The sequence below is a fragment of the Aphidius gifuensis genome, linkage group LG5, assembly GCF_014905175.1.
Source record: "Aphidius gifuensis isolate YNYX2018 linkage group LG5, ASM1490517v1, whole genome shotgun sequence".
NCBI classification, from domain to species: Eukaryota; Metazoa; Arthropoda; class Insecta; order Hymenoptera; family Braconidae; genus Aphidius; species Aphidius gifuensis.
Window position 1 is genome coordinate 20,186,054 of NC_057792.1, and position 27,634 is coordinate 20,213,687.

Consider the following 27,634-nt stretch of genomic DNA (forward strand, 5'->3'; position numbering starts at 1 on the left):
TTTACAATAGAATAATTATTTCGATTTCATCCTATCTGTTTCTAGCAGTTAAAAGTAACGAAAAATTGTCCTAAAAATTAACTAAAATACAAAAACAATTAAATTTTACTTTTTTCAAATAATCATTATTATAATTATAATAAAAATTATTATTAAAATCTAATTATAATTATGTTCATCTAAACTTTAAAGAGTGCATTCAAACTCTTGTTCCTAGTACAACCAAAAACAACTAGATTGTCCAGTGATATCAAAAGAAAAATATATCAGCTTTTTACTTAGTAGACAGTGGTGGACAGTTGGACACTTTAATTAAATTATCAATCATCTAATTTTAATCCTCCTTCATTGATTGATACCTGATGCTTTTATTCATTTTAAAATCAAGTTTATTCTCCTGTTCTCCATCAATTTCATCAACCAGATTCCAACTGCACATGCGTGTATGTGTTGTAAATCTCATCTTCAATACCATTGGTCAAAATGATACTTTGTAAACGGACATTCACATCATCATCATCATCATAATGACGATTGACAACTGGTGGGGACTAGTGGGGACGTGGTACCCACGTCGTTTACTTTCATAATACACTTTCAGTCTTTCCTATTGGAAATTTTTTTTTTAAAGAAATATATACTGTATACATTGTGGTTATATATTTTTCATCTATTTATCTAGTGTTGATAGTTTTGATGGAATAATAGACAATAGTTACAAGTGACGTGTAGCAACGTGTAGTGTCACTGACACAGATGTTAATGGATACTAGACACTTCATAATGTGCACCCGTGAATAATCGCATCATCATCATCAAAACTACAGGTAAATTAATTTTTAAAATATATTCCTTAAATATATTAATTAATCCTCACTATCTCCATTGTTTATATCTTCAATTGGATGATTAAAATTCAACAAAAAACAACATGAAAACATGATGATGATGATGACCTATCAACTAGGCTTTAAACAACACAATTTACTCCAATTTTTACTAAACTCTGCAATACTATATTATACATAATTATATTTAATAAAATTAAGTTTGATTTTTATTCATTATTTATGCTTACGTGTGTTAATTTTGGGGTGGGACTATCAAAAGTTCATCGAGTTGGCAATTTGGCATGTTCAATAAATAACGGTTACAAATTTGATTTTCAAACAGTTTTAACACCGGTAAAAAACCATCAAAATTAATTATTTTTATTACAAATTTATTCTATTATTACAGCTAATTAATTTTAAATAAATTAGATTATTTTTTTTTCTATTTTTATTCATGTTGGATAGCTCTATGTCAATGTTTCTTCAAAATGAAAAAAAAATTGTGATGTGACTGGAACGTCATAGGTCGATGCGTTAACAAACATAATTAACAATTTTTTATCCTCTTTCTCTTGATTATTTATCTCTTTCTTTTATACACATTATTGTTATTATAATTTTACCTACTTGCAATGCAATCTGTCGAATAGAAAAAAAAAAAATCAAGAAGATAACTGACCTCGGTCTGATGCAATTGAAATATTTTTTAAAATTTTATTATTATGCTAGATTTAATAAAAATAATTATTTATATTTTTTAAATTAAATATATAATTATTTATTTAGATTTTTAATAATTATTATTATTAATTAATTATAGTAATTAATTTTATCAGCATAAATTGTAAAAACAAATGACAATTTTTCTGCTAATTTTTAGTAAAATTTATTTACTTTTTTTTCGTTATCTAAAATATTTATTTATGGATAATTATTTATTTTTTTTTTAACAATAATTAATAAGCTTTTATCAAAGTTTATTTAATCCTATAAATAATATATTTTAATTGTAAAAAATTATCACCAATTAATCATGTAAATATAACCTTGTAACAATTTTTTTTATTTTTCATTTTGTTTCAGTTATTGACTTGCTCGGTGTATGATGACAAATCAAAATTACAAAAAGTTGTATTAATCAGATTTATGTGTGCAAAAAAAAAAATCACAATCAGCAGTTAGCAAGAAAAAAAATAAACACTCATTATAAAAATTAAAAAGGAATGAAATTAAATTTTCCATAATTAAAAATAAGAAAAAACAAAGTAAATTATTAAATATGTTTCGATCAAAAATACGTATTCATACATGTCAAGTAATATTATTGACATCAATGGTATGGTTTTTAGTTGATGTTATTGTATTAATGTTATACTCAGATTGTATTAGTAGCAATGGCTGGGGTTGTACTGACAATAAACAAACAACAAATGAAAATGACAATATTAATTTTGCTGAATTAAAAAATGACATTGAATCATCAACAAAACATGATCGTTATCATTATAAACAATTTGAATTACAATTATGGAGACCAGCAAAAGTAATACGTGAAAGTAAAGATAAACCTGGTGCATTAGGTGCTGCTGTTGAAATACCACCAGAAGAAAGTGCTAAACAACAAGAACTGTTTAAATTAAATCAATTTAATTTAATGGCTAGTGATATGATTGCATTAAATCGTTCATTAAAAGACGTACGTTTAGAAGGTTGTAAATCTAAAAAATATCCAAAATATTTACCAACAACAAGTATTGTTATTGTATTTCATAATGAAGCATGGAGTACATTATTACGTACTGTTTGGTCTGTCATTAATAGATCACCACGTGCTTTACTTAAAGAAGTTATACTTGTTGATGATGCAAGTGACAGAGGTAATCAACATATTGCTATTATATTTTTAACAATTTTATTATTATAAATTACATTCATTTTATAGGTTCATCAGTGAACCTTGAGTGCTTGTTAAAGGCTTGTGTTATTTTTATTTTTTCATTCTATTTCTTTGATCTTTTTTCTTCTTCTTCTTCTTCTTCTTCTAACAAGTACATAAGTATCTGAAATTTAAAGCTGCATTATCTAGAGTTATTATAAATTTAAACATAAGTATTTCTTTTGTTGTTGTTTGTAATATGTGAGTTGTTTGATGGAACAAGTGTTGGATATTAAATATATATATTTATTATTTCAGAACATCTTAAACAAGATCTTGAAGATATTGTTAAAACTTTACCAGTTCCAACTTATGTTTATAGAACAGAAAAACGTTCTGGTCTTATTAGAGCACGTCTTCTTGGTGCAAAACATGTAAAAGGTCAAGTTATAACATTTTTAGATGCTCACTGTGAATGCACAGAGGGTTGGCTTGAACCATTATTATCAAGAATTGTTGAAAATAGAAAAACAGTTGTTTGTCCAATTATTGATGTTATTAGTGATGATACTTTTGAATATATAACAGCATCTGATATGACATGGGGTGGCTTCAATTGGAAACTCAATTTTAGATGGTAAATTTTTCATTTTTCTTTCTATTTTCATCATTAATTTTTACCTTGTAATTTAATAAATAATTTAATTAGGTATCGTGTTGCACAACGAGAAATGGATAGACGTAATAATGATAGAACAGCACCATTGAGAACACCAACAATGGCTGGTGGTTTATTTTCAATCGATAAAGATTATTTCTATGAATTGGGATCGTACGATGAAGGTATGGATATTTGGGGTGGTGAAAATCTCGAGATGAGCTTCAGGGTGAGTTGAATTATTTTTAAAAAATTATTAATTTTAAGCATTTATTTTTAAATTGTAATTTTATTATTGATTTATCAGCAAAAAGAAATACTAAATTTAATTTAAATTATCATGATTTTTTTTTTTGTGATTTTACTATTTTTTTTCTTTTAGGAAATTGTAAATATTTATTATTTTTTAGATTTGTTTGTTGATAATTTTACAATGATATTTTGTTTTTTTAAAAATTTAAATAACGGTCAGTTTGTAATTGCAAAAGTCAGGTATAACGGTTGTACTTTATGCAAAGAAAAACTGTCAAATAATGTGTTTATTGGAGCAGGGATGATTTTAAATTAAACACCGAGTCAATATTTATTTAGCAAGTCATGCTAAACTATCAAAGTACAATTTAAAATATTTTTTTATATTTTTATAATAACGTGACTTTAAATAATTTTCTTGGCAAGTTTTAATAATTTTTTTTAACACAAATTTAAATTACAACCAGGTGATAATTATTTGTAGTAATTAAATTTATTTTTTCATCAAAAAAATGAAGAAATAAAGTAGAATAAATAATTAAAACTTGAAAATATAATTAAATTTTTAAAAGGATTTAATTTTTGGTTTAAAATTAAATTATCTTGTTGATTTATTGAATTTTTTTTTGATAAATAACATTATTTATTTGACAGTTTTATTGACGTAGTAATTTTATAATTAATTTTATATTTTTATTATCCTTTTTCGTGAAATTGTAAGTTGATTCTAGGTATGGCAATGTGGAGGTATATTAGAAATTTCTCCTTGTTCACACGTTGGACATGTTTTTCGTGATAAATCTCCATATACATTTCCTGGTGGTGTCAGCAAGATTGTACTTCACAATGCTGCTAGAGTTGCTGAGGTCTGGATGGATGAGTGGAGAGACTTTTACTATGCAATGAATCCAGGTTAGACTTACAAAAAAATTGCACAATGTCTTCAAAAAGAAAAACATTTTTTAAAAAAAAGAATAATTGTTGTTTGCTCATCGCGCATATTTTTTTTTTTATTTTTAAATATCTAAAAATTACATATTTAATTTCATTTAAAAAAAAATTTCTACATTCTTTTTAACAATATTAATTTACTTAAAAAAATAAGATAAAAAAAAAAAAAGTAATATTTACTTTTAAAATTACCATAATTAATGATAAAAAAATTTAAAAAATTTTCCATTAAAACGGGTATCTGATATTTTGTTTTCAATGTTGATACAATGATAAATAATCAACAAAAAATTTATATTAATTCAGCTTTAATTTTCAGATTGTAATTTTTGTTTTTAAAATTTTAATTTTAATATTAATGTTTTAATGTGTTTATCAGTCAGGCATAATTAATGGCTTGAATATTATTGTCGTTTTAACCACTCATCCATCCGACTAACTTGAATTTATAAATTCAATAATTATTTAATTACATTTAATTATTTCAAGGTATAATCAACAGAGACTACTGCTGAACTGATAATATATTTACCTAATTGCTTGTATTTAATCCTTAATTAATAATCATCATTAAATTAACAAAAAAAAAACCATTCGCCAAAAAGAAATAAAAATTAGCATTTACATATTTTATTTTTGAATAACAATAATTAATTAAAATCTAGTTAATCTTAACCCATTAACTAAATTGAGTTGGTTAGATATGGATGTGTGGTGGGTCATTGGAAATAGCAACTTGCTCTCATGTTGGACATGTTTTTCGTAAATCAACACCGTACACTTTTCCTGGTGGTACGAGTAAAATTGTTAATCACAACAATGCCCGTCTTGCTGAAGTATGGTTGGATCAATGGAAGTACTTCTATTACAACATTAATCCAGGTAGCCACTAACAACCATCAAAATAAAAAACAAATGCACCATATGAATGCACAAAATTAAAATACAACTAGTTTAACAGCAACAACAACAAAAACTGCAATTATCATTGATTTTTTTTTTTTTTTCTATTGGCATGTTTTCGAAATTGGATTGTGCTGGCACGAATTGGCTAAAAAAAAAACACATTATAATTGGTTGAATATTTTATCAGATACCCGTTTTTATATATTTTATTTTATTGTTTAGCTTTATTAGCACGCTTTTATATTTTAATTTTATTTATTATCATTTATTATTATTGTAACACAAACACCTAATTTTTATAGACTATGCGCATCAACAATTTTGTAAGATATTTAAAATGTATTTAATATTTATTTATTTGTTTTTTTTTGTATTTATTATTTTTTATGTTTTACAGGAGCTCGTAATGTGCCTGTTGGTGATGTTTCGAAACGAATTGAATTACGAGAAAATCTTAAGTGTAAAAGTTTTAGATGGTATTTGGAAAATATTTATCCTGAATCACCAATGCCACTGGATTATTATTACTTGGGTGATGTTAAAAATATTGAAATGAGAACTTGTTTAGATACAATGGGTAGACGAACAAATGAAAATGTTGGCCTGAGTCATTGTCATGGTCTAGGTGGTAATCAAGTGAGTAGTTTATTTTTAATATCAAGTCTTTTATAAATAACAAACTTTTGTTATATAAAAAAAAAAATTATTTACAGGTGTTTGCTTACACAAAAAGAAATCAAATTATGTCTGATGACATGTGTCTTGATGCAGCAAGTGCACAAGGCCCAGTTAAAATTGTACGTTGTCATGGAATGAGCGGAAATCAAGCATGGACATATGATAAAGATGTAAGTAACATCAATAATAAATCAAATTAAGCTATAATATTTTTACATCAATAATATGTCAATGTCAAACATACATTTTGATATTTTTTAAATGAAAATATTACAACCGTAAATTATGATTATTAACAGAAAAAAAAAATACTTACTAGAGTAAAATAATATTTTTAATTTGTGGTTTTTTAAATTCTATAATTAAAATAATTTCTTGCCTTTTTTTAAACAATTAAATTTTGATTTTAAATAAAGTTAATTGTCTTGTTTTTTATGGCTATTTTGCTATTAATAATTATTTTAAAAAAACTATTTTTTTTAATTAAAAAGACACTGTATTTAACTGTTAATTTAAATTGTTATTTTACAGACAAGGATGATTAAACACAACAACACTGGTTATTGTTTAACAATACCAAAAACAGGAGATTCATCAATGCCTGTATTGTCACCATGTGATACTCATGCACTTCGACAAAAATGGATAATGCAAAGTAAATTTAAATGGCAAGCAAGCTAATACTTGATTAATCAAGTGTAATATTTCACGCAATAATTGTTAATGTATTTTATCAAATTCTAATACCAAGGCAAGTCCTTGAATAACTTTGAGAGCGTGATAAATTGAGTGTATTTTGTGTGAATGATTTATTTCAACTTGTTGATTAGTTATGATGAATATTTTTTCTTCTTCCTGCAAATACTGGGTACATTCCAGGGTAGAGTATGTAATGCCTTCCTTTTTTTTTTTTTAAATAGCATTATTGTACATAAAATGACCATAAAAAAAAATAATACCACTTTTATAAATTACATTTATCTCTACAGTATGTAGATTTATATACGATAGTCTAAATAAAATATTTGTTTTTCAAAGATAGATAAAAAAATGCATATCAAATCATTGTTGAATTATTATTAACATAAATTATCTATTTAAAATTCATAATGGAAAAGTGCAATGAGTCAAATAGATATTACATTAAAACATTTCAATAATAATAATTGCTTAATTTTATAAGATTTTTAAATATATAAATTTTTTTAATAATATTAAAATAAATATTGATTTTTAATGATCCATATTCAATTGCATTTTTTTTTTTTTTTTCTTTTTTGTTATCTAGTTATCACATTAAAAAAATTTGAATTTTTTCACGATTATAAATATGGACAACTGTACTTAATAATTTGATTATTAATTTTGACTACTGGATGATAAATTGAAAAAAAAAATATATATATATAATAATTTACTCCGTCCTCATGTAAAAAAAGAAAGGAAATTTTATTGACTGAGTTCTTTAATATTTAAATATTGTCTACATAATTTTTGTATGGAATGAGTGCATTGAATTATTGAAGTTTAAAAATATAGCTTTGTGTTAAGGTGACAGTATTTATTTTTGTACATCATCAAATTGAGTAAACATATTAGAAGAAAAGAAACAATTTTTGTTACAAGTGTTTGCGTTTTGTAAATTCATTAAAAATATATTATTAACTTGGGGATATAAAAATAGTTAAATAAATGCTGCCAAATTGTCAATTATTAAGTTGTAAAATCAAGAAACAAAAGTACCCAGTTGAAAGATAAAAAAGAACAACAAAAAATGAACAATAAATTTCTAAATAAAATCAAATGAAATTATTGTAAATTCACATTGTATATTTTAATTGTTTTAAGATTTTTAACGTCAAGATAAATCCATACTAACATTTTTTTTATAATATATAAACAAAAAAGTACAACAATATGGCAGTATTTAATTTAATTTTAAAAGAAATTATGCAAAACATTTGATGCAAAATAAATAAATATATCTTTCTCTATCGCTAGTATATAATGTACATTAATGTGAATTAATTTCACAAATTATTCAAGCTTGTGTACAGAGATTTAATATCAAACATTATTACAACAATTTTGTTATAGAAAAATGATAATTAATCTTTTATAAATAAAGTAAAATTTAAAAAATTTATATTATTTTGTTATATCTTTATTTCTAAATAACAATTTCACAAAATTATAAATTTATTATTTAAACAACAACCCAATATAATTATTCTAAAAGTTTTATAAATAAATTTCAATTATTTTTATTTTTTATATTTAACCAATTTAAAATAACGCGCCAATTGGCGGCCATTATATATGTCTCAACCAATCTCAACCCACGTCTACTTTGGTGACTTGGTCAATCTACAAAATGAACAAGACTGCTAACAACTGCTAATCTCTACTGCTTATACAAACCCTGATAAAAAAATGTGCAATAAACCAAAAAAAAACATTATTAGATTGTAATGTGTATAGTGTATTTGTTTTATGAATTTATAATTTAATTGAGACGTAATTACAAATTTAATTGTTAACAATGGTATCAATAATAAAAAATCAACTATTAAAACATCTGTCAAGGTTTGTTTACTACTTTATTATTAAAATATAATTATTATTCATATCAATTAAATTTTAATAATTTCTTTATTTGTTTTTTTTAGATTTACTAAAAATCTTTCTGTTGACAAAATAAATATTAGCACACTACGTGGTGAAGGAGAGCTAACAAATTTAGAACTTGATGAATCAGTATTGACTGATTTATTAGAACTTCCAAGTTGGTTAAAAATAACAAGTGCATGGTGTAATAAAGTAACAATACGTGTACAATGGACAAAGCTTAAAAGTGTACCAATATGTTTAAATTTAGATGAAGTTATTGTTGAAGTTGTAACATGTGATGATTTAAGAAATCCATCATCAAATGATGCATCATCATCATCATTACCAGGAACAACAAAATATTCATTTATACATAAAGTTATTGATGGTATAACTGTTAATGTTAATACAGCTGTTGTTACATTTAAAAGTCATACATTTATTGCATCAGTACAAATATCAAGAATAATACTTGAATCAAAATCACCAACTTGGCAACGTGCTGATTTACGAATGACAAAAGTTAAAGATACTGATAGAGGACAATTACTTATATTTAAAGAACTTGAATGGCAAACAGTTAGAATTGAAGCACGTAGTACTGAAGATACTGAATTAACACCATTAAGATTATTAACAAATCAAGCAAGATGTCGTATAACAATTAAAAAACGTTTATCTGATTGTTTTGTTATGGGATCAAGACTTATATTAATATTAGATGATTTGCTATGGGTATTAACTGATTCACAATTAAAAGCAGCATTATATTTTGTTGATTCATTAACTGGTCTTATTGAAAAAGCAACATTATTAGAAAGAAAAATTAAAGCAGCTAGAAAAATTGAAGTATTACCAGAATATCAAGCTCAAATATCACAACAAGGACGTGATAAAATTGAATGTCTAACACCAATATCTAAAATATTTATGAGATATGATGTTGTTGAAACTTCTTATCATTTTTTTTCACAAAGAATTGATTTACATTTATGTGATGATCCAGGATCTGGTCGTTCATCACATCCTGAATTAACAAATGGTGGAGCATTACAAATATCTTTAGTTAAATTTCAAATTGATTATTATCCGTATCATTTGGCACTTGCTGATAGAAAACATTGGGCAAAATATAAAGAAAATTCAACACCACATGCTGAATGGTTACGTCAATCATATAATTTATTTCGCAATCAATTTATGGATCATATTGATGAATTTAAAATTACCTCATCTTCAAAACAAAATACTTATCATCAAAGTAATTAAAAAAATTATATTAGAGTATTAATTTTAAATATGCATTTGTATTTATTTTACTTTTTTTTATTTTTCAGGTAATCATGAACAATCACAGTGGTGTGAAAAAAGAAAATCAAGCTATCCACTTCTTGCTGATGGTGGAAAAAATAATAGCAGTAGTAATGATTTTAAAAATTTAGCTATTGAACAATTGTCAACGTTAATGACAACTTGTATTATCATAAGAATACATGATTTTACAATTTACAAAGTAACAACATCAACAAGAAAACCAAAAACAAAAGAATTCATAGCTGGTGATAGAGAAAAATTGTGTCTTCCTGAAGATGTTATGATTGTTCATTCTGAATTTACATACTATTACATTCCAGGACAAATATCATTTCCATTACCACCACCAAAATTTTACATTCAAGTTAATCCAGTAAAGATAAATTATGATGTATACAGTTGTCTTTGGTTAAATTCATTTGTACTTAATTTATATAAATCTTTACTGACAAATAGCACAAATAATAATACAACAAATAGCTTGGCATATTTTGATGTTAAATTAGAAGCAATATTACCAAGAATAATATTTGAAACACAAATTGATTATCAAAATCAACGTGATAGACCAAAATCAATGCACATACAAACATCACGTGTATCAATAACAAATGTAAGAACATGTGATAAATCATCAAGAGCAAATTTAGCTGAATGTCTTAATGCATTTCAAATGGGACAAATGTTTTATACAACTGAATTTCCAAGTACAGCAAATGATTATAATGTTATAACTGAAAAATTAATAAATCATTCATCTGGTACTGATGGTGTACGTGATTGTCAAGATGATGATGATAATCCATCAACAATGAATGATTTAATATCACAATTAAAAAGAAAACTTTTATGGACAGATTCAAAAGATGTATGGTGTTGTAATTTTGAGCCAGTTTGGGCTGATTTTTATGGTATTCATAGTATTGGAATTAATCGACCTTTATGTTTTTTGGATCCTTTCCCCGTAACACTGTGGTTACATACAGCAACAAATACATCATCAAATAAAGCTGAGGATATTCATGCTATAGCTTATATTAAAAATCTTGTGTCTGTTCAAATTGATCATTATCAATTATTATTTCTTCTTCGTGAGCTTGAAAAAATATCGGAAATGAGTACATTTTTAATTGTTGATTCAAATAAAATATTAAATACTGAATCTGGTGCTTTTATATTTGGTGGATTATTATCACAAATTGAAGTTACACTTATAATTCCATCACAAACAGTAGATAATTTAGAATCAATTGATACATCAAGTATAACTGATGAAGCTGTTAATAAAAATGATAAACAAAAAACAATTGTTGAACTTGAATTTGAGCCAAAACAATTTACATTTGATAAAGTTTTAACACCACAATATGAAGCTTCATCAATGACAAATATTCAGCCAATAGAAGAACCAGTAATAAATTTAAAATGTGAAACACAAAAAGAACCATCAATTGAATTTTTACAAACAAAAATTAATCATTCAAATTCCGATGAATTTGATTTATTAAATAAAAATATAAAAATTAAAAATAAAACTGATAATACACCAATGACAAATAATTTTAATGCTGGTATTTCATCAATGAAAAAAGGTTTTGCTAATTTTATAACGTCAATTGATTCAGCATTAAATCCATTGCCAGAAGATGGAAGTAGTGATACTGTATCAATGAGAAGTGACCTAAGTTCTGATAGTGAAAATTATGTTGTTGTTACATTTGAAGATGATAATATTGATACAACATTTACAGGTATAAATACAACTGGTATAACACCAGTTGAACAAGCATCTGAAGTCATTGAAGAATTCATTGAAACACATAATGATAAATCAATTGATTCAAGTTGTAAAAAAAATGATATTTCATCAGCAATTAAATTTGAACTTTTTAAAATTCAAGTTGTACAACAAAGTTTAGGTTTTTCAACGGCAATTAAAGTACAATTAGATAAAATTGATTGTAAAGAATCATCATCTATACCATGGAATGAAATACAAAAAAAATTTACATCACGTTCAAAAGGTTGGAGTGAAAAACAACAATCAAATGTTGATTGTAATACATGTGTAAAAATAAGATTAACTCGTGATATAAAAAGCGGTGTTCAAATTGAGGATATTAAAAATGCAAAAAAGAAATCAGATGCTAATAGTTTAATGGCACTTTTTGATAATAATTTAAAAGCTAAGATTGATGATGTTAATTTGACAATGTCAATGAGTTCATTGATTGGATTAATTGATCTTGTTGAGGATGAAGTTATACCAGATCCATTACCAATGGAAATATTCATTGAAAATACTAAAATTAAACTCAATGAAGATAGACCATGTACAAATATAACATCACCTGGACCAGTACCAATTAATCTTGATATTTCAAATCTCAATGTATCAAGAAATGAGTCAGGAATATTTCAACTAAATGCAGCTGATAAATTTGATAATTTAAGGAATAATATTGACAAGAATTGTTCGAGTTATGAGACTGAAATTGAATTGATAAATCTTAGAAAATTGACATGTCAATTACAGACAAATAATAATGAGCTAACACGTAGACTTTGTGCATTAGAAAATTTATCAAAAGAAAATAATAAATTAAAACGTAATCAGGATGAATTTGATAATGTTAAATTGAAATTAACTAGTGCACAAAATTTAATTGCTGAATTGTTAAAAGAAAAACAAGTTTTACAAGAAACAACAGCTGTTTTACAGCAACAATTAAATAAAACAAATGCCAACAGTGGAAGATCATCATGGTCAATGAAAAGATAGCAAACCAGTATTTTAGATTGTTCAAGTTGTTGTAGTCGTACTAAATCATGATATGAATAATCATGTTTTGTTGATTTACATTGATTTATCTACAAGCAATAATTTTAACTGATGGTTCCAGTTTATTAAGCTATTGATAATTCTATTTTTTTTTTTCATCTATGCATTAGTTTAAATACCAGCTGGACATATCATGTTATCAACATTGTTGTTGCTATAAATTGCTGTTGGCATTGATAAGTACAATAATTGCAATATAATAATAACAACAGGTTCTCAGATTTTTTTTTTTTTCTTTTTTTCGTTTTTTAATTATTTTAAATATCTTTTAGTAGTTTTTTGCAATCTTTTAATAATTAAATTTTTGATTGTTAATGTTTTTTTAAAAAATAACAGACATATTTCCATGTTGGATAAAAAAATTACGAAAGGACGATATTAGTTTTGGTAAAAAAAAAATTCAAACAATTTTAGAAATAAAAATTAATAGACCTAAGTGTTTTTCGTAATAATAATACTAATAATTGATGATGAAGGAATATTTTATCGTTTATTTGACAATTATTTTTTCGAAATATTGTTGGTAAAATTGTAAGCAAAATGCACATACATTTTGACGAAAAAAAATCAAGTTTAAATATTATTTCTTTTTTTTTATAATAACTAATAAAATCACTGATTAGACATTACTTTTTTCTTTTGCAATATATTTTTTTTTAATGTGGACTCAATGGATCGAGGAATTTTAAAGGTTTTTTTTTTTTTTTTTAACAATGAATTTTAGACAGCACAAACATATTTATCACCATTATCAGCTTTTGTCGTTTCATATGCTCATTTTTTTTTTTAATTTTAATTTATCCCATCATTATCATTTATTTATTGTTAAAATGATTTTTTAAATTCAAATAATTGCTTGAATCAAATGCATCATTGTTAAGCTTTGAAAAAGAGAAAAAAAAAAAATATATTATTAATACATTAATTTTGTACATTTGTTTTTCTTTCTATCAGCGTTTTACCCTTGTGGCTATAATTATTAAGTTTTTTTTTATTATTTTTTTTTCTACAAGCATGCTGATAGGACTTGTTTTATTAATCAAATTTTTTTTATTTTTTTTTTTTCTCTATTCTTTCTATTTAAAAAGAGAAAAAAAAAACTTTTTAAATAGAAAAAAAAAAGTCATTAATAGACATAAAGTAAAGAAATAATAAAAATTTTTCAATTATTCTTGTAAATTCATATTCTAATAATTAATTAATTAAAAGAAAAAACAATAAATACTGTGATGAAATATTTAAATAAATTAATAAAATTTTTATTACTTTTTTAATTTCATTTCCATATATATTTTCAGGGCTATAAATTAAAAAAAGAAAAAATTCTCATGTAAACAATTCAAAGATTAACCAACTTGATAATTTTCTCCGCCATCAATCTCATGCCGGAATAATTTCTCCGCCATCAATCTCATGCCGGAGTAATTTCTCCGGAAACGGGCCAAAAACGGAGAAATGCCGGAGTAATATTTCCAACGGGGATTAATATTAAAATATTTCTAAATCTATAATAATTTTAATATTTTTGTCTTCAGATAATTTCCTTGAATCTTCTTTTTCAACTTTATAAAAGCAATGAATAGTGTTAAACTTTTTTTACGTTTTTTAAATCCTACTTTTAACAGGTCGTTTACTAATTTACGATCGATGGATGTATATCCATGACATGAAGAGCTCGTAAGTTTTCCAATTGGTAAATAAATTGATATGCAATTTCGTTTGTTACTTGTTTGTAATTGTTTAGCCTATGTACTCTATTTCACACGGCGGTTGCGGCTTCAAACTGCTCTAAAACGCGCCTTGGAGACCGTAGCTTTAGGCGTAAAAAACAAAGTTGTTTCAGCTCCTGTAAACCTTTGATTGATTTTTCTTGTATGAATTTATTTTTATAACCATATTCTTCCAACAGATCAAGGTGTTCAATTTTATGAAGATTTTGAATGGCTTCAATTGCATTATTAGTCATGTTCGCTTAGAATAATGGAAAAATTAACCATTGGTGGAGCGAACATAGAGTGGGTATAAGCTGCTTATACCCACTTTATTCATCTAATGGTTTCTATAAATAACATAATGATAAATTTGTTAAGAAATTGGTTGTAAATTCTAAAAACTTGGAAAAATTAACCATTGGTGGAGCGAACATAGAGTGGGTATAAGCTGCTTAATTTTTCCAAGTTTTTAGAATTTACAACCAATTTCTTAACAAATTTATCATCTACGTTGCAATTTAATGATAAATTTTCAATATTATTAATTGTGTTTGTTCTATTTAAGTTCACTTCCGATAGAACAATTAAATGGATTTTTTTTAATTCCATCCCTGGTGGAAATATTACTCCGGCATGAGGTTGATGGCGGAGAAATTATTCCGGCATGAGATTGATGGCGGAGAAAATATTCCGGCATAAAAATAGTGGCAGATTAATTTTTTCGACATTAATCTCATGCCGGAGTAATTTCTCCGGAAATGGGCCAAACACGGAGTAATGCCGGAGAAAGCTGGAGAAAGCCGGAGATAATATTTTACTGCAACTTTAAAACAATCTAGACCAGTTATAATACCAGTTATTTTTTCAGCACCAAATTAACCATTTAAGCTCTTATCAAATACTCACGTTAATTTGTTTTGAATAATTTTATTTCTACCATTATTTTAATTTACATGATTAATCCTCAAGACCTATTATTTTACAATTATTATTTTTATAAATTTGTTAACAATATAAATTAATTAATTTCACCTGTCTTTAACCTAAAAAACAAAACAAACAAATTATTTATAAATCAATTTAATTTTAAAACAAATAGACATATTAAATTGCCTTATTTTTTATAATTATTTTTAGTATAATAAATGACAATTAATTGTTAAATTGACAATATAAAATATTGACAAATGACTGACATTAAAAAGACAATAAATTATTTGTGTCAATGTATTGAATTATGTACTGGACACAAAATAAAACCTGAATATTTTGAATCTTTCAATCAAAATAAATCTTCACCTGAAGCTGTAAGTTTAACAGAAATATTAATAATTAATTTTTCAATATTTTTTTATATTATTTTCATTTATAGATTAATTGTTTTTGGTCAGTACTTCATACTTTAAGTCATTTTGCTGTTAAAAATATTCAACCAACTGTTGAATTTCCCAACTACGGTTTGTAATAAATAAAATTTAATTTATTATATAAATGTTAATCAAGTTTTTTATATTTAAAAATATATTATTTATTTTTTTAGACATTGTTGAAACGACAAAATTACATTTTGGATTTTTGCAATACTCAGGAATATATTTTTATGGCTTACAAAAAAATGATGAAAATATATGTGAACTGGTGTTGGCATTGGCCTGGTTAATTGCCAAGCAAAATATTTTAGAAACAATTGTAAGATCAAAAATTATTGACAGTATACTTAGTGGAAATATTCATCAAAATGTTGACAATACTAAAACTGTAAGTTGTCCAACAATTAACTATTAAAATAATTAATTAATTGACAAAAATAATTACAGAAAAATGATGGAATAAAAAAGAAACTTGATTTTTCATCACAAATTAATACAGTAATGCATAAATCCATGTTGATAAGTTATAATCTCAAAGGATTGACTAAAATAATTGAAGATAAAATTAAAACAACAGCTAAAATTCACACAGCTAGTTCAAATTGCTCTGGAATTTTACATCTTGATCCACTAGAAGCTGCAATAATCAAAAGATACAATTCTAATAATAAAAATTACACAAAAATCGATGAAGAAATAATGAATGATTTAAACAAAATAAAATCTATACTCAACGTTTATTTTAAATTTTCAAAAAATGAAAATATTTTTTTCCATTGGATAGTAAGTATAGCTTTAATGAATTAATATTATTTCATTGAATAAAATAATAATTATAATTTCAGACAACAGTCATGAAAGAATTGGAAATTAAAAAAACTGAAATTTCGAAAGAAACTATTGATCAATTATCGACATTTATTAGCATCTTACGAAATTTAGTTAAAAAAAAAATATATTCAGTTAAAAAAAATGACAATGATATAAAAATTAACGAAATATCAGTTACATCAAAATTACAACGTGAAAATAATACAAATAATAATAACTTAAATAATAAAGTTAATGAAAAGTTAAAAAATGAAGAGGAAAATATTGCTGTTAAATTAAAAATAATTTCTAATGAATTGGCAATTATGTTGAAATCAATACCAAATTGTTTACAAGTATAATTTTTAATTAAACATTTTTATTAAATTATCTATTTACAATAGAGTCATTGCCTGATCACTGAATAAAAGTATTTTTTTTTTTTTAATATTGATATAGTATTTTCAACTTAATATATATTTATTTTATTTTTTTCGTTCTACTAAAAATACAAACGACTTTTTAGGCCACTAACTACTTGTCACATATTTTTTATCATTTATTTTTCCATCCGTTATAATTTATTATATGTACAAAATCATCGCCATCATTTTCGTTTTTTACTCACTCATTTTAAAAATGTTTTTAATGTTTTATAACTGACAGAAAACAATGTAAAATATTTATTAATATTTTCTAAATAATACAACAACTAATTCTACTGTAACAAAGATTTTCATTTACTTTTTTTACATACTCGTTGGAAGTGTAGGTGTACAATCCACATCTACATAGATATCATCCGGATTATCACAGTCTGTGTATTTACAACTTAATTATTATTAAGATTAATAATTATTATTTAAACGCTATCGTAATCGAGATCGACGTCCAGCATTTTTCATCGATTTGATAGTTTTTTTTTAATAATCAAAAAAACAATCAATTAAAATCGATAACCAATATAAATTACACGATTTTTTATCTCATTTAAAATTAATTAAGAATAAAACAGAAAAAGATAGATGATATTAGGCTTTTGTCAAATATAAAAATTGACAATTTAATCAAACAAAAAACTGTTAATTTTTTCCATCAAATTAAGCTAGAAAAACGTCTCTTCTTTCGTTGGCAAAAAAAAAAAACAAAAAAGTAAATATATATTTATTTATTTATATAACTTTGCAGTCGATAATACTAATTCTATTTAAAAAATAATAATTAATTATGATACAATACGGACGTATGAAAGTTTGATTATAATATTTAAAATAAAAAATATAAATTTTATCGTGCAAAACCAAGAAAATCAGTAAGTCTATCATTCCAATCATGAAGCCAATGTGATGGTCCATGTGTTGCTTGTCTTTGTTTACAAGGATTAATATCATTATCATTTGGCATATATTCTTCACCACGTATACAAAAATAACTTTTAATTGGACTACGACACATTGGACAACGATCTAATTTACCAAAACAAGATGCACAAATACAAGTATGACGACATGGTAATAATGCACGTGATAATGGAAAATATTGACAAACAACACACAACTGTTCACCAGCTGAATTCCATAATGATCCTTCATTATCACTAGCACCAGATGCAACAAGTGCATCACGTGTATTACCATTACTATTATTACATGGTTCAGCCAATGCTAATGCTGGTCCAATACCAGATGAAACATCACCCTCATCATAACTTGTTGAATTACCAGTTGCCAGGTACAATTGCTGTTCAACAAAAATTCACAAAATTAATATTAACATAAAAATTAAATGAGGACATGACCATCAGGCTAATTTCATCACAAGTATCACCATCAAGGTCAAATCCTTTTATATTTAAAAACAAGTTTATATATATATTTTTTTTTTCTTATTATTATATTTATTTAGGTCAACACAGAAACAACTTGCCTTCAAGCAGGACAACTGGCCATTGGCCTGTTTGAGATATTGAGCAAGAATCGAGGTTGGAAGTGTACAAACACTGTCTTTAATGTGTACGACATTCACCAACGCAACCTATTTAAATAAAAAAATTAATATTATTATTTAAAATATATATTATTAAATGTTATTAAATGTTTTTTATATAAATTACAGTTTCATCTGGATGTGGATCTCTGTTGTCTTTTCTTGTTAAAAATATAACAAGTGGATAACAAAGTCGTGGTGGTGTACCAAGTTCTAATTCTGGTGCTGGTAATGATAGTCTAAGTGTTTCTTCACCATGTGGTTGTCTACTAAAAAATAAAAAACATAATTAAATATTAAAATTAATATAATTTAATTGGTAATTATTATTTAAAAAAAAATAATATACATTTGTGGTGGTGTTAAATATTGTGCATGTCCTTGAAGTAGTGTACCATTTAATGATGCATCCCTCATTGCATTCCATGGTTTCCAAAGTGCCAGATGAAGTTCACGTATGCTTACACCCCAAATTGCCTGAAGGGAATATTCAACTTGGCTTGAAACTTCACACTCAACTTCTGTAAAATTATTTAAATTTATTTTTAAATATATAACTGTTTTATTATCAGAGTACCGTTTTTTTTTTTTTTTTATAATAATCATGATAATTATTGCAATGATTTGTATTATTATATGGTAAATTAATTTTGCAAGAAAAATATTTGAAAAAAAAAAAAAACACACCGTTACAATGAAAATTTTTTGAGACTGTGAGGTCAATGATCTTTCACGAGAGTTGGATGTTCATTTTGAGGAGGTCAAGAACCGATTGAGAATGAATACGAACGTGTTGGTGACCAAAAAAAAAAAAGGAAACAGGACATCGAACTTTGTTTTATATCAAGATTGAATTTTAAAATTTTATTTCTATCTTAAATATAAAAATTTCGAATGAATTAAAAATTTAATAGCAATATTATTTAATTAACATGAATGATATTTAAAAATAATATTAAATTTTTTATATCATGGATAATATATTGTTCAATGGATCATCAAAAAGGATAATATTATTATTTTGTTGCAAAAGTGAAAGTTAAGCCGGACCAACATCGACCAAGATGCCTAGAAATACTCTGCTATTTTATACAATCTTGTTGTTGCAATACATCCCATTAACCAGGTCATTCATATTATTGAAAAAAAAAAAATAATAATATTAATTATTATTATTAAATTTCGTCAACATTTACCAACTATTTTAATCATAAAAAATTTGCAAATATATATGAAAAAAAAAAAAAAGATACATGACCTTCATAATGTTATAAAAATTACCTTTCAAATATTACGTATGTGATATTTTTAAATTAATTTAAAATAATTATAAATATGTATATTATTTAAATAATGATAATATTTACAAAAAAATTTTGATGTAATAATAAATTCATGACGTTAATTTTTTAAGTTAAACTTTTGATTGAGTGGGTTTTTTAAATTTGTAAGATTTGATCTATTTTTATTTTGTAATTTGAGATTAATTTTGTTAAGTAATTTTTTTTTAAACAAAAAAGAAACAGGATCCATGGAAAAACTAAACAAATAAGGTCTTTTTTTTTTTTGTAATATATAAACTGTGTGATTATTTTGTTGCTCGATTATCAAATCAATATTGCGTCATTTAGCAACGTGCTGTTGAGTATTTTCTATTTATCTGTCTTGAGATTGTCAGTCAGTCTCTTTGATTACGCCAACTTTTATTTTTACTAATATTAAAGTTGACTGTCTTGATAAGGAAAATTTGGGCTTGAAAAAATAGATAGTAATGAAAAAATTATCAGAGAAAAATTTAGGCGTTTTATTAGATTTTAAAAATGCCTAGGAAGTTGATTATTTTCGTAGGCTTGTCGTGGATAAGCTGGAGGTATAAGTAATTTTTCAAATTTGTGTAGAAACAATTCACTTTGCGCACTGATCAAATCCCTGAATTTAATTTAACAACTAAATTAAAATAACCTTAACTTTTAACAAGCATTGAAGGCACATTGTCATTTAGTATGATTCATTTTTTGCAGATACATATTTACGAAACATAATTAATATATAAAAATAAAAAAAAAAAAAACGGCCTCGCCAGGAATTGAACTCAAGGCCTTGAAAGTTTAAAAACCAGAGGTCAAAACAATTTGTCGTTAAAATAACAAGCGTGAGTTCAATTCCAACCAGTATCATAATTTATTTTTTCAATATTTCAATGGATATTTGAGACTATAATTATTATTTTTTTATAAAATAGAAATGTTTTAAATTCAAAAGGGGTGAATGTGACAATAAGAAAGTTAGATAAATGAATGTATGTGACCTCGGGGTCCAAGGATTTACGCCAAATTGAGCTGTACCATTTTATTTTTTTTCCTCAACAATTTACAATAAATTAAATTAAACTAAAAAAAAAACAAAGTAAATAATAATAGCTATTTTAAATTGTAAAAAATGTAGTTGTTTTTTTTTTTTTTTAAATTGTATTTTTTGTATACTTATTGATTGAGAATTTAAGAAATAAGTTGGATTTTTTATTATTTTTTTTCTTCATCAAGCTGAACACGACTGCATCAACAACGGGGAGACTTGATCAAGGCTATCAACTTGGGTTTAATACTGGCCCCTTAAGGATTTATCGGTCGACTGGGTTCACAAATTTCCATATATTTATTTTATTTTTTTTTTTTGTGCAATATAGCTGCTTTTTTTTAATCACATTTTAGTTTTCTTATTTTGCAAATATGTGCAATCTTTATTGATGATAAATATTCTTTTAAAAAACAATAAATATAATTAATTGCTTGTAAATTTTAAATTTATTATTTGTGATAAAGCTGTCTAAAATATTGATGACAAAAAAATTTCTCTTTGCTTGTAATTTACATGGAAATATTGTAAATTAAATTGATTAATAATTGATATCATTGTGAGCTTATTATTAGCTTATAAAATAATTATTTTTAATTGTATAAATAATTATTTGAAAGATGTTTAATTATCGCAAATTATTATCTTCATATTGTTGATTCAACAAACAAGTGAATCGTGACTTATCACAACTTCCCACATGCATAAATATTGTTGTGTATTTTTTTTTTATTTTTATTTTTTATATTTTACATAACAACACATCTAAATAATACTCAAGAAAGTTTTATTATGACAACTTATAATAATATTTCATAAAGAAACATAAAGAAAAACAACTCGAAATATGTTGCATAAAATTTATATAAATTTTCATGAATTTAGAATTGAAACTTTTTCTATTTTACTATAGAAAATATTGTCATCCAAACTTGACAATGTAATAAAACTAAAAAATTTATACAAATAAAAAATTTTCTATATAGTATAATAATTAAAATAAAAAGCAATTAATATTAATTTAATAAAAAAAAATTAAAAGGATATTTATTAAATATTTTTTCCGGAATAAAGATGTAATATTTTAATTGTTATTTGCAAATTAATTGATAAGCACGTGCTTATATTAATGACACAAGGAAAAAATTATTATCCGGAATAATAAATATCCAAGGAAAATTAATTTTTTATTCAATTGTTTAAATAAAAATTTATTATTTAATTTAAAAAATACTTTAACTAGTATTTAAATGACTCTTTCAATGACAATTTATATTTTTCGTTAGAAATTTTTTTAAGAGAATCGAAATGTAACACGAATTTCGATTCATGTTGGAAATTTTTTTTTTCTCGTTTAAATATTTTTAAATTAATCAATTGTAAATATACAAGAAATATTTTGAATAAAAAATTTAAATTATATAAAATTTGGAGTAAAATAACAAGACACATTTTAATTAAAAAAATTTCAGCTAATATTTTTCAACACAGCTGTGTAATTATAAAAATTATTTAATTTCTAAAATTTCAACATTTAAGATAATTTATTTAATTACACAGAAATGTTGTTCTATGTATATTTACTATTTTTTTTTGGATTAATAACAAGTAAATTAATTAGTTCAAAGTCTATTTATTGAGCTGCTAATTTTCTGGTATTTGAGGAGACTATTTAAAGTGGTTACAGGGCCAACAAAAGGTACATGGTTAATTGTGGTGATGATTTTTAAAATTTATACTAAACCACAAACTAAAATCAAAGCCAAAGATAATATTATTATAAATTTCCACAACAAATATCTCCTCAAAATTCACAATATGACTAGAATAATTTTATAATTTAAAAACGAATGACTCCAGTATTTATTATTCTATTGATTTTAAAAGAAAATTGTTATTAAATTAAACTAGAAAAAAAAATTAAATCCAAGTCAATTAAATATAAAAAGGCTTATGAAAAATAAAAACAATAAATTTTTCTAAAATTTACATGTTTTCTATCAATGATAATCATGAAAAATGATGTAAATTTTTTCGATGGTGAGTCTCATCAACAGCATCAAAAATATAATAAAAAAATTAACATTATTTATTAATAATAATAACAAATTATTGTAAAACTTACCAGCATATGTGCTTTTAGAACTTTCATGAAGTTTAAATGTAAAAGGAATGTGAACCTTCATCATCTTCATTTGTGGTATTCTTGGTGAATGTGGCATGGCACCAGCATTACCACCAAACATAAAATCATCACCGTGAACACGAAGTACCATATTCCTTTAAACAAAAATAACATGCAAATTAACAAATCAACAAACTCATTGTTATTTAATATTAATGTTATTATTTCTTTTCATGGTCAATGTATATATTATTTGATATTTTTATTACAAGTATTTTGTAACTTTTGTTAATCAAGTATTACACAATAATTAGTGTATAGAAAATACCTTTTTTTTAAAAAAAAAAAATTTATTTATTATATATTCTTTCTCTCTATGTATACTTAATTTAATTTACTATGTTACATTGTATAATAGTATATATTTTTTATTTTTTTTAACGGTAAATTTAAAATTATTGCTGCACGTGTTTAGTTGGTATTACAAAGGCGATTAAAATTATCTAGAATTTTTCTAAAAAATAAAATAGGAACAATAATCTCTGGATAAAAAACAGCTTAAATAATTGAATAAAAAATATTTATAAAAACCATAAATTAATTTAATTAATAAGGAAAAAAATAATCTGCTTTATAAAAAAAAATTAAAATTTTTTATAATTTTAATTCAAACATCAATAAAATTTACCTACAGATAATGCTAAAAAATGGTAAATTTTATTATTAAATTTGGAGATGAATAAATTATTTAAAAAAAAAAAAAAAGGTGTAAAACTTTACCAATGATATTCCACCTTGAAACAAGGTTACACACATACATTAATATATTTGTGTATATTTAAATTGACATTGTATAGACTGCGCCACAAAAAAATATAAATAATAAATAATATAAAAATAAATTAATTGTTAATTTTTTAAATAAACTTACCGCATTACAATTAAAAATACACCAAATAAACATATTATTAGAAACACCGCAAATACAGCCAATATATTTGATAACTCAACAACTGAAATCAGCATTGCCGTCATTTTTTCACAAATTTTTTAAATAATTATATTTACACAAAATAGCACAATTAAATAATAATAAAAATGTTTTTTTAAAAATTTATTATTCACAATAATTAATAACAATAATTAAAATTTTATTTCGATTTTTGACTTTGATTTTTTATCTATTTTTTTAAATATTATTTTCATAAAAAATATTAAATGGAAACCGGATATAAAATTTATAATAAAAAATTATAATCATATTGTTTTTTATAGTATCATTAATACACCACTAATGTTTATATTTTAATTTTATTTATAATGATTAAAAAAAAAAGAAAGAAAAAAAAAAAAAAAATACTTGATAATCGAAATGCCTGATAATACTTGATAGAAATATTAATCTCTCCCTTATTTATAAATAAATAAATAAATTATTTTTTTTTATTATCCAACATCACGTAAACTAATACACTTGTTATACATTTGTCAATGATTTTTTATTTTTATTACACACTTATTGGAAGACTTTATGTATTTTTTTTATTTTTGGAGTAAAAAAAAAAAAAATGTAAAAATTCGCTTGACGTTTGGGAATTGTTAAACGTCAATAAAGCCGGTTTTATTTATTGACAATTGTTTATAAAAATTGTTGAATTTTTTATAAATTATATTAGTATTTTTCATTGATAAATTGTGATGACACAAATCACTAGAATTAACACGACGAATGAGCGAATTTTGCTACGCCGCGTCGCCGCCGCGGTCCACGCATCCAGCTCGTGTTGTTAAATTTTTGACACTAAAATATCAACTGACTGACACATTTGGCTGAGAGAGATAAAGTGAGACAAAATTATTATAAATGTATTAATGCATATGCACACATGGAACACACACAATTAACCCTTTTTCTTGGAGAGGGAGAGAAAATAAAACTAGCGTGTTGATTATTCACCAAAATTTACTAGAAATATAGTGTTTTTTTTTTTTTTTTTGATTGAGGTAATTCACTTTACCTGTCCTCTATTGAAAATTTAATTAACTGGAATTACAATAGCTACAAGTAATGACATCTGTAGCTTAAAAAAATATTTCTTACTTAGCAACAAAAAAAAAAAGTAAACAAACAAAAGCCACATGAAAAAAGTGACGATAATTGGAGCAGTATCATTTGTTATTTTGATAATAATTATTAATTTTATTAATCAATTTTATGAAGATAAAAATATGCAAAATAATATTGGTCTAGATTTTGAGGTATTTGGAAGAGTACAAGGTAATTTTTTTTTGGCATTTAATGAAGACAATTTGTTATCATTTTTGATAGAAATTAATTAATTTTTTTTTGATGTTACAGGTGTATTTTTTCGTAAGGTGAGTTGTAAAATTAGGAAGAATTAATTAATCTGTAATTAATTAATTGGGGCTAGTCATGTAGACAATGACGTTGCCATCAATATATTTGTCATTGTAGTGATAATAAATTAATTGTTGTTAAAAATTTATTTTAATTAGTATACACAAAAAAAAGCTGAAGAATTATTTATAAAAGGCTGGTGTATGAACACAAAAGAAGGAAGTGTCGTTGGTAGACTTGAAGGTGATAAACAAAAAATTGAAGAAATGTAAATATTTTTTTTATAAACAATTTAAACAATATAAGCAATATTAAATTTAAATAATATTTTTTCAGGAAAGAGTGGCTAAGAGTTACAGGAAGTCCTCAGTCATCAATTGTTGATGTCAAATTTAAAAATGAACAAATAATTGACAAAATTAATTATCCCAATTTTGCAATTAAAAAATAAATTCAATTACTTCAATTAAAAAAAAAAAAATCCATCAATTATATTTAAAATAACAATTTTCCATTTCTTTTGTTAATATACATTTTCCTCAATAATTTAAATACAGTATAAATAAACAATTAAAACAAAGACAAAAAAAAAATATTTATTTTTCTTTTTATTTCGTCGTATTTTATTTAGAGAAATAGAAAGAGAAAAAGAGAGATTGTTGCAACCGTCATTGCTTCACAACTTGTAACAGGAAATATTTTTTTCATTTCATGTTGAAAAAGCGCACTGTGAGCATCTTATTTATTTACAAAATAAAATTAAATAACTAAATTTACAATATAATAAACTCCAAATAAAAAACAAAGTGTAAATTTAAAAAATAATAAATAATTTACAAATTTAATTTTAAATATTTTGTGATAATATATTGTTGATATTATGAGGTGCTTTAAATTATTTTTTAAACATACATGGCATCCACAACAGGTGAGAATTTTAATGATCAAATAAAATCAAAAATTCTTTTAAAATAATTCATTTTTTACTAGTTTGTAATATTTTTAAAAATTATTTTCATATTGTTTTTAATTAATGTTTTTTTTATTTATAATCGGCATTGGTTTATTTAATTGTTTATTATTTATAATTTTTTATCAATGTAGTTTTTTAAATGTAAATTAAAAACACTGTCGTGGTTGTTGATCGATATCAAATAATTACATCGTTGCGTCACTCGATCACTGTGATCGATACCCAATGAAAAATAATCAGAAAAAATATAATTTTTTCAACAATAATTTAAAGTCAATGAACTCAGTTTTAAAAATAAGCTACTTTCAAAATTTTACATTTGATATTTCGTTGAAAAAATATACATTGATGAATAATTTTTATTTACAAGGTCGTTGGTTTTTTTTATATTTTTTTTTCAAACAAGTTTTTCAAGACTTATCGCAAAATGACATAAAAATAAATCACCGTGAATGTAATTGTATGAAATTATTATTTTCCATTAGTTGACTATTGAAAAATAGTGTTATTATTATTTTTCTGTTGAAGAATTTAAATTTTTTAGGACAAAAACAGCTTTAATGATAAAAAAAAAAAATGTAAAAATTATTGACCCAAATTGTTTTGTTGTGGTGATGACTATTTTTGGTCTGTGACAACAACAGTTTCACTTGAGTTTACTTTCACTCTTGAATAATCAATCGATCTTAAAATCAGCTGGTATTAATATTATCAATAAATATTTAAAATATTTTCATGTTAACAGTAAAAAAATTTTTAAAAAATATTCAAATTCTTCCGGGCGAAATTAAATTATTCAATTTCGTTTTTTTTTTTTTTTATCTTTCAATGAAATAAATCACACAAGAAAAAGAGTAAATTAATTTTTAATATATGTACATTGATAAAAGATCAGAAGGTTAAATTTGATATTGAAAAAAAAAATAATTAATATTTGTTTAATGAGATTTAACTAGTCAATCAAGTTGCAGTATTTTGTAACTGATTTTTGTAAAAAAAATAATTAAATTGTTGATTAATTGTT

General features: G+C 23.9%; 5 protein-coding genes across 7 annotated transcripts; 4 read left to right on the forward strand and 1 right to left on the reverse strand.

Annotated features, from left to right (window-relative positions):
• The first annotated feature begins 237 nt into the window (after window positions 1–237).
• Window positions 238–8,300, forward strand: LOC122858403 (polypeptide N-acetylgalactosaminyltransferase 5). 2 transcript variants are annotated; one of them, XM_044161282.1, is made up of 8 exons: window positions 238–827; window positions 1,917–2,710; window positions 3,028–3,346; window positions 3,419–3,596; window positions 5,272–5,452; window positions 5,874–6,112; window positions 6,190–6,324; window positions 6,686–8,300. In XM_044161282.1, exons 2-8 carry the CDS (start codon window positions 2,113–2,115, stop codon window positions 6,833–6,835), a joined length of 1,800 nt encoding a protein of 599 aa, XP_044017217.1. In that variant the 5' UTR covers window positions 238–827; window positions 1,917–2,112; the 3' UTR covers window positions 6,836–8,300. The 2 variants fall into 2 exon arrangements, with proteins under 2 accessions (XP_044017217.1, XP_044017216.1); XM_044161281.1 differs by lacking the exon at window positions 5,272–5,452 and adding an exon at window positions 4,351–4,531 and having other exon boundaries at window positions 251–827.
• A 206-nt stretch (window positions 8,301–8,506) lies between these two features.
• On the forward strand, window positions 8,507–13,483 carry LOC122858404 (UHRF1-binding protein 1-like). The gene is made up of 3 exons (XM_044161283.1): window positions 8,507–8,740; window positions 8,824–10,025; window positions 10,102–13,483. Exons 1-3 carry the CDS (start codon window positions 8,697–8,699, stop codon window positions 12,858–12,860), a joined length of 4,005 nt encoding a protein of 1,334 aa, XP_044017218.1. The 5' UTR covers window positions 8,507–8,696; the 3' UTR covers window positions 12,861–13,483.
• Window positions 13,484–15,789: 2,306 nt separating this feature from the next.
• On the forward strand, window positions 15,790–17,174 carry LOC122858406. Its single transcript, XM_044161286.1, has 5 exons — window positions 15,790–15,939; window positions 16,005–16,089; window positions 16,173–16,390; window positions 16,450–16,785; window positions 16,848–17,174. The coding sequence occupies exons 1-5, from the start codon at window positions 15,820–15,822 to the stop codon at window positions 17,172–17,174; spliced, it is 1,086 nt and encodes a 361-aa protein (XP_044017221.1). The 5' UTR covers window positions 15,790–15,819.
• A 396-nt stretch (window positions 17,175–17,570) lies between these two features.
• LOC122858405 (cell growth regulator with RING finger domain protein 1-like) lies at window positions 17,571–25,119 on the reverse strand. Of its 2 annotated transcripts, none has more exons than XM_044161285.1 (6): window positions 24,210–25,119; window positions 23,279–23,433; window positions 19,148–19,319; window positions 18,926–19,064; window positions 18,739–18,846; window positions 17,571–18,552 (listed from the first exon to the last, which is right to left on the reverse strand). In XM_044161285.1, exons 1-6 carry the CDS (start codon window positions 24,311–24,313, stop codon window positions 18,100–18,102), a joined length of 1,131 nt encoding a protein of 376 aa, XP_044017220.1. In that variant the 5' UTR covers window positions 24,314–25,119; the 3' UTR covers window positions 17,571–18,099. The 2 variants fall into 2 exon arrangements, with proteins under 2 accessions (XP_044017220.1, XP_044017219.1); XM_044161284.1 differs by having other exon boundaries at window positions 18,926–19,067; window positions 24,210–25,117.
• Window positions 25,120–25,365: 246 nt separating this feature from the next.
• Window positions 25,366–26,111, forward strand: LOC122858407 (acylphosphatase-1-like). The gene is made up of 4 exons (XM_044161288.1): window positions 25,366–25,556; window positions 25,638–25,654; window positions 25,796–25,905; window positions 25,974–26,111. Exons 1-4 carry the CDS (start codon window positions 25,418–25,420, stop codon window positions 26,086–26,088), a joined length of 381 nt encoding a protein of 126 aa, XP_044017223.1. The 5' UTR covers window positions 25,366–25,417; the 3' UTR covers window positions 26,089–26,111.
• The last annotated feature ends 1,523 nt before the right edge of the window (window positions 26,112–27,634 follow it).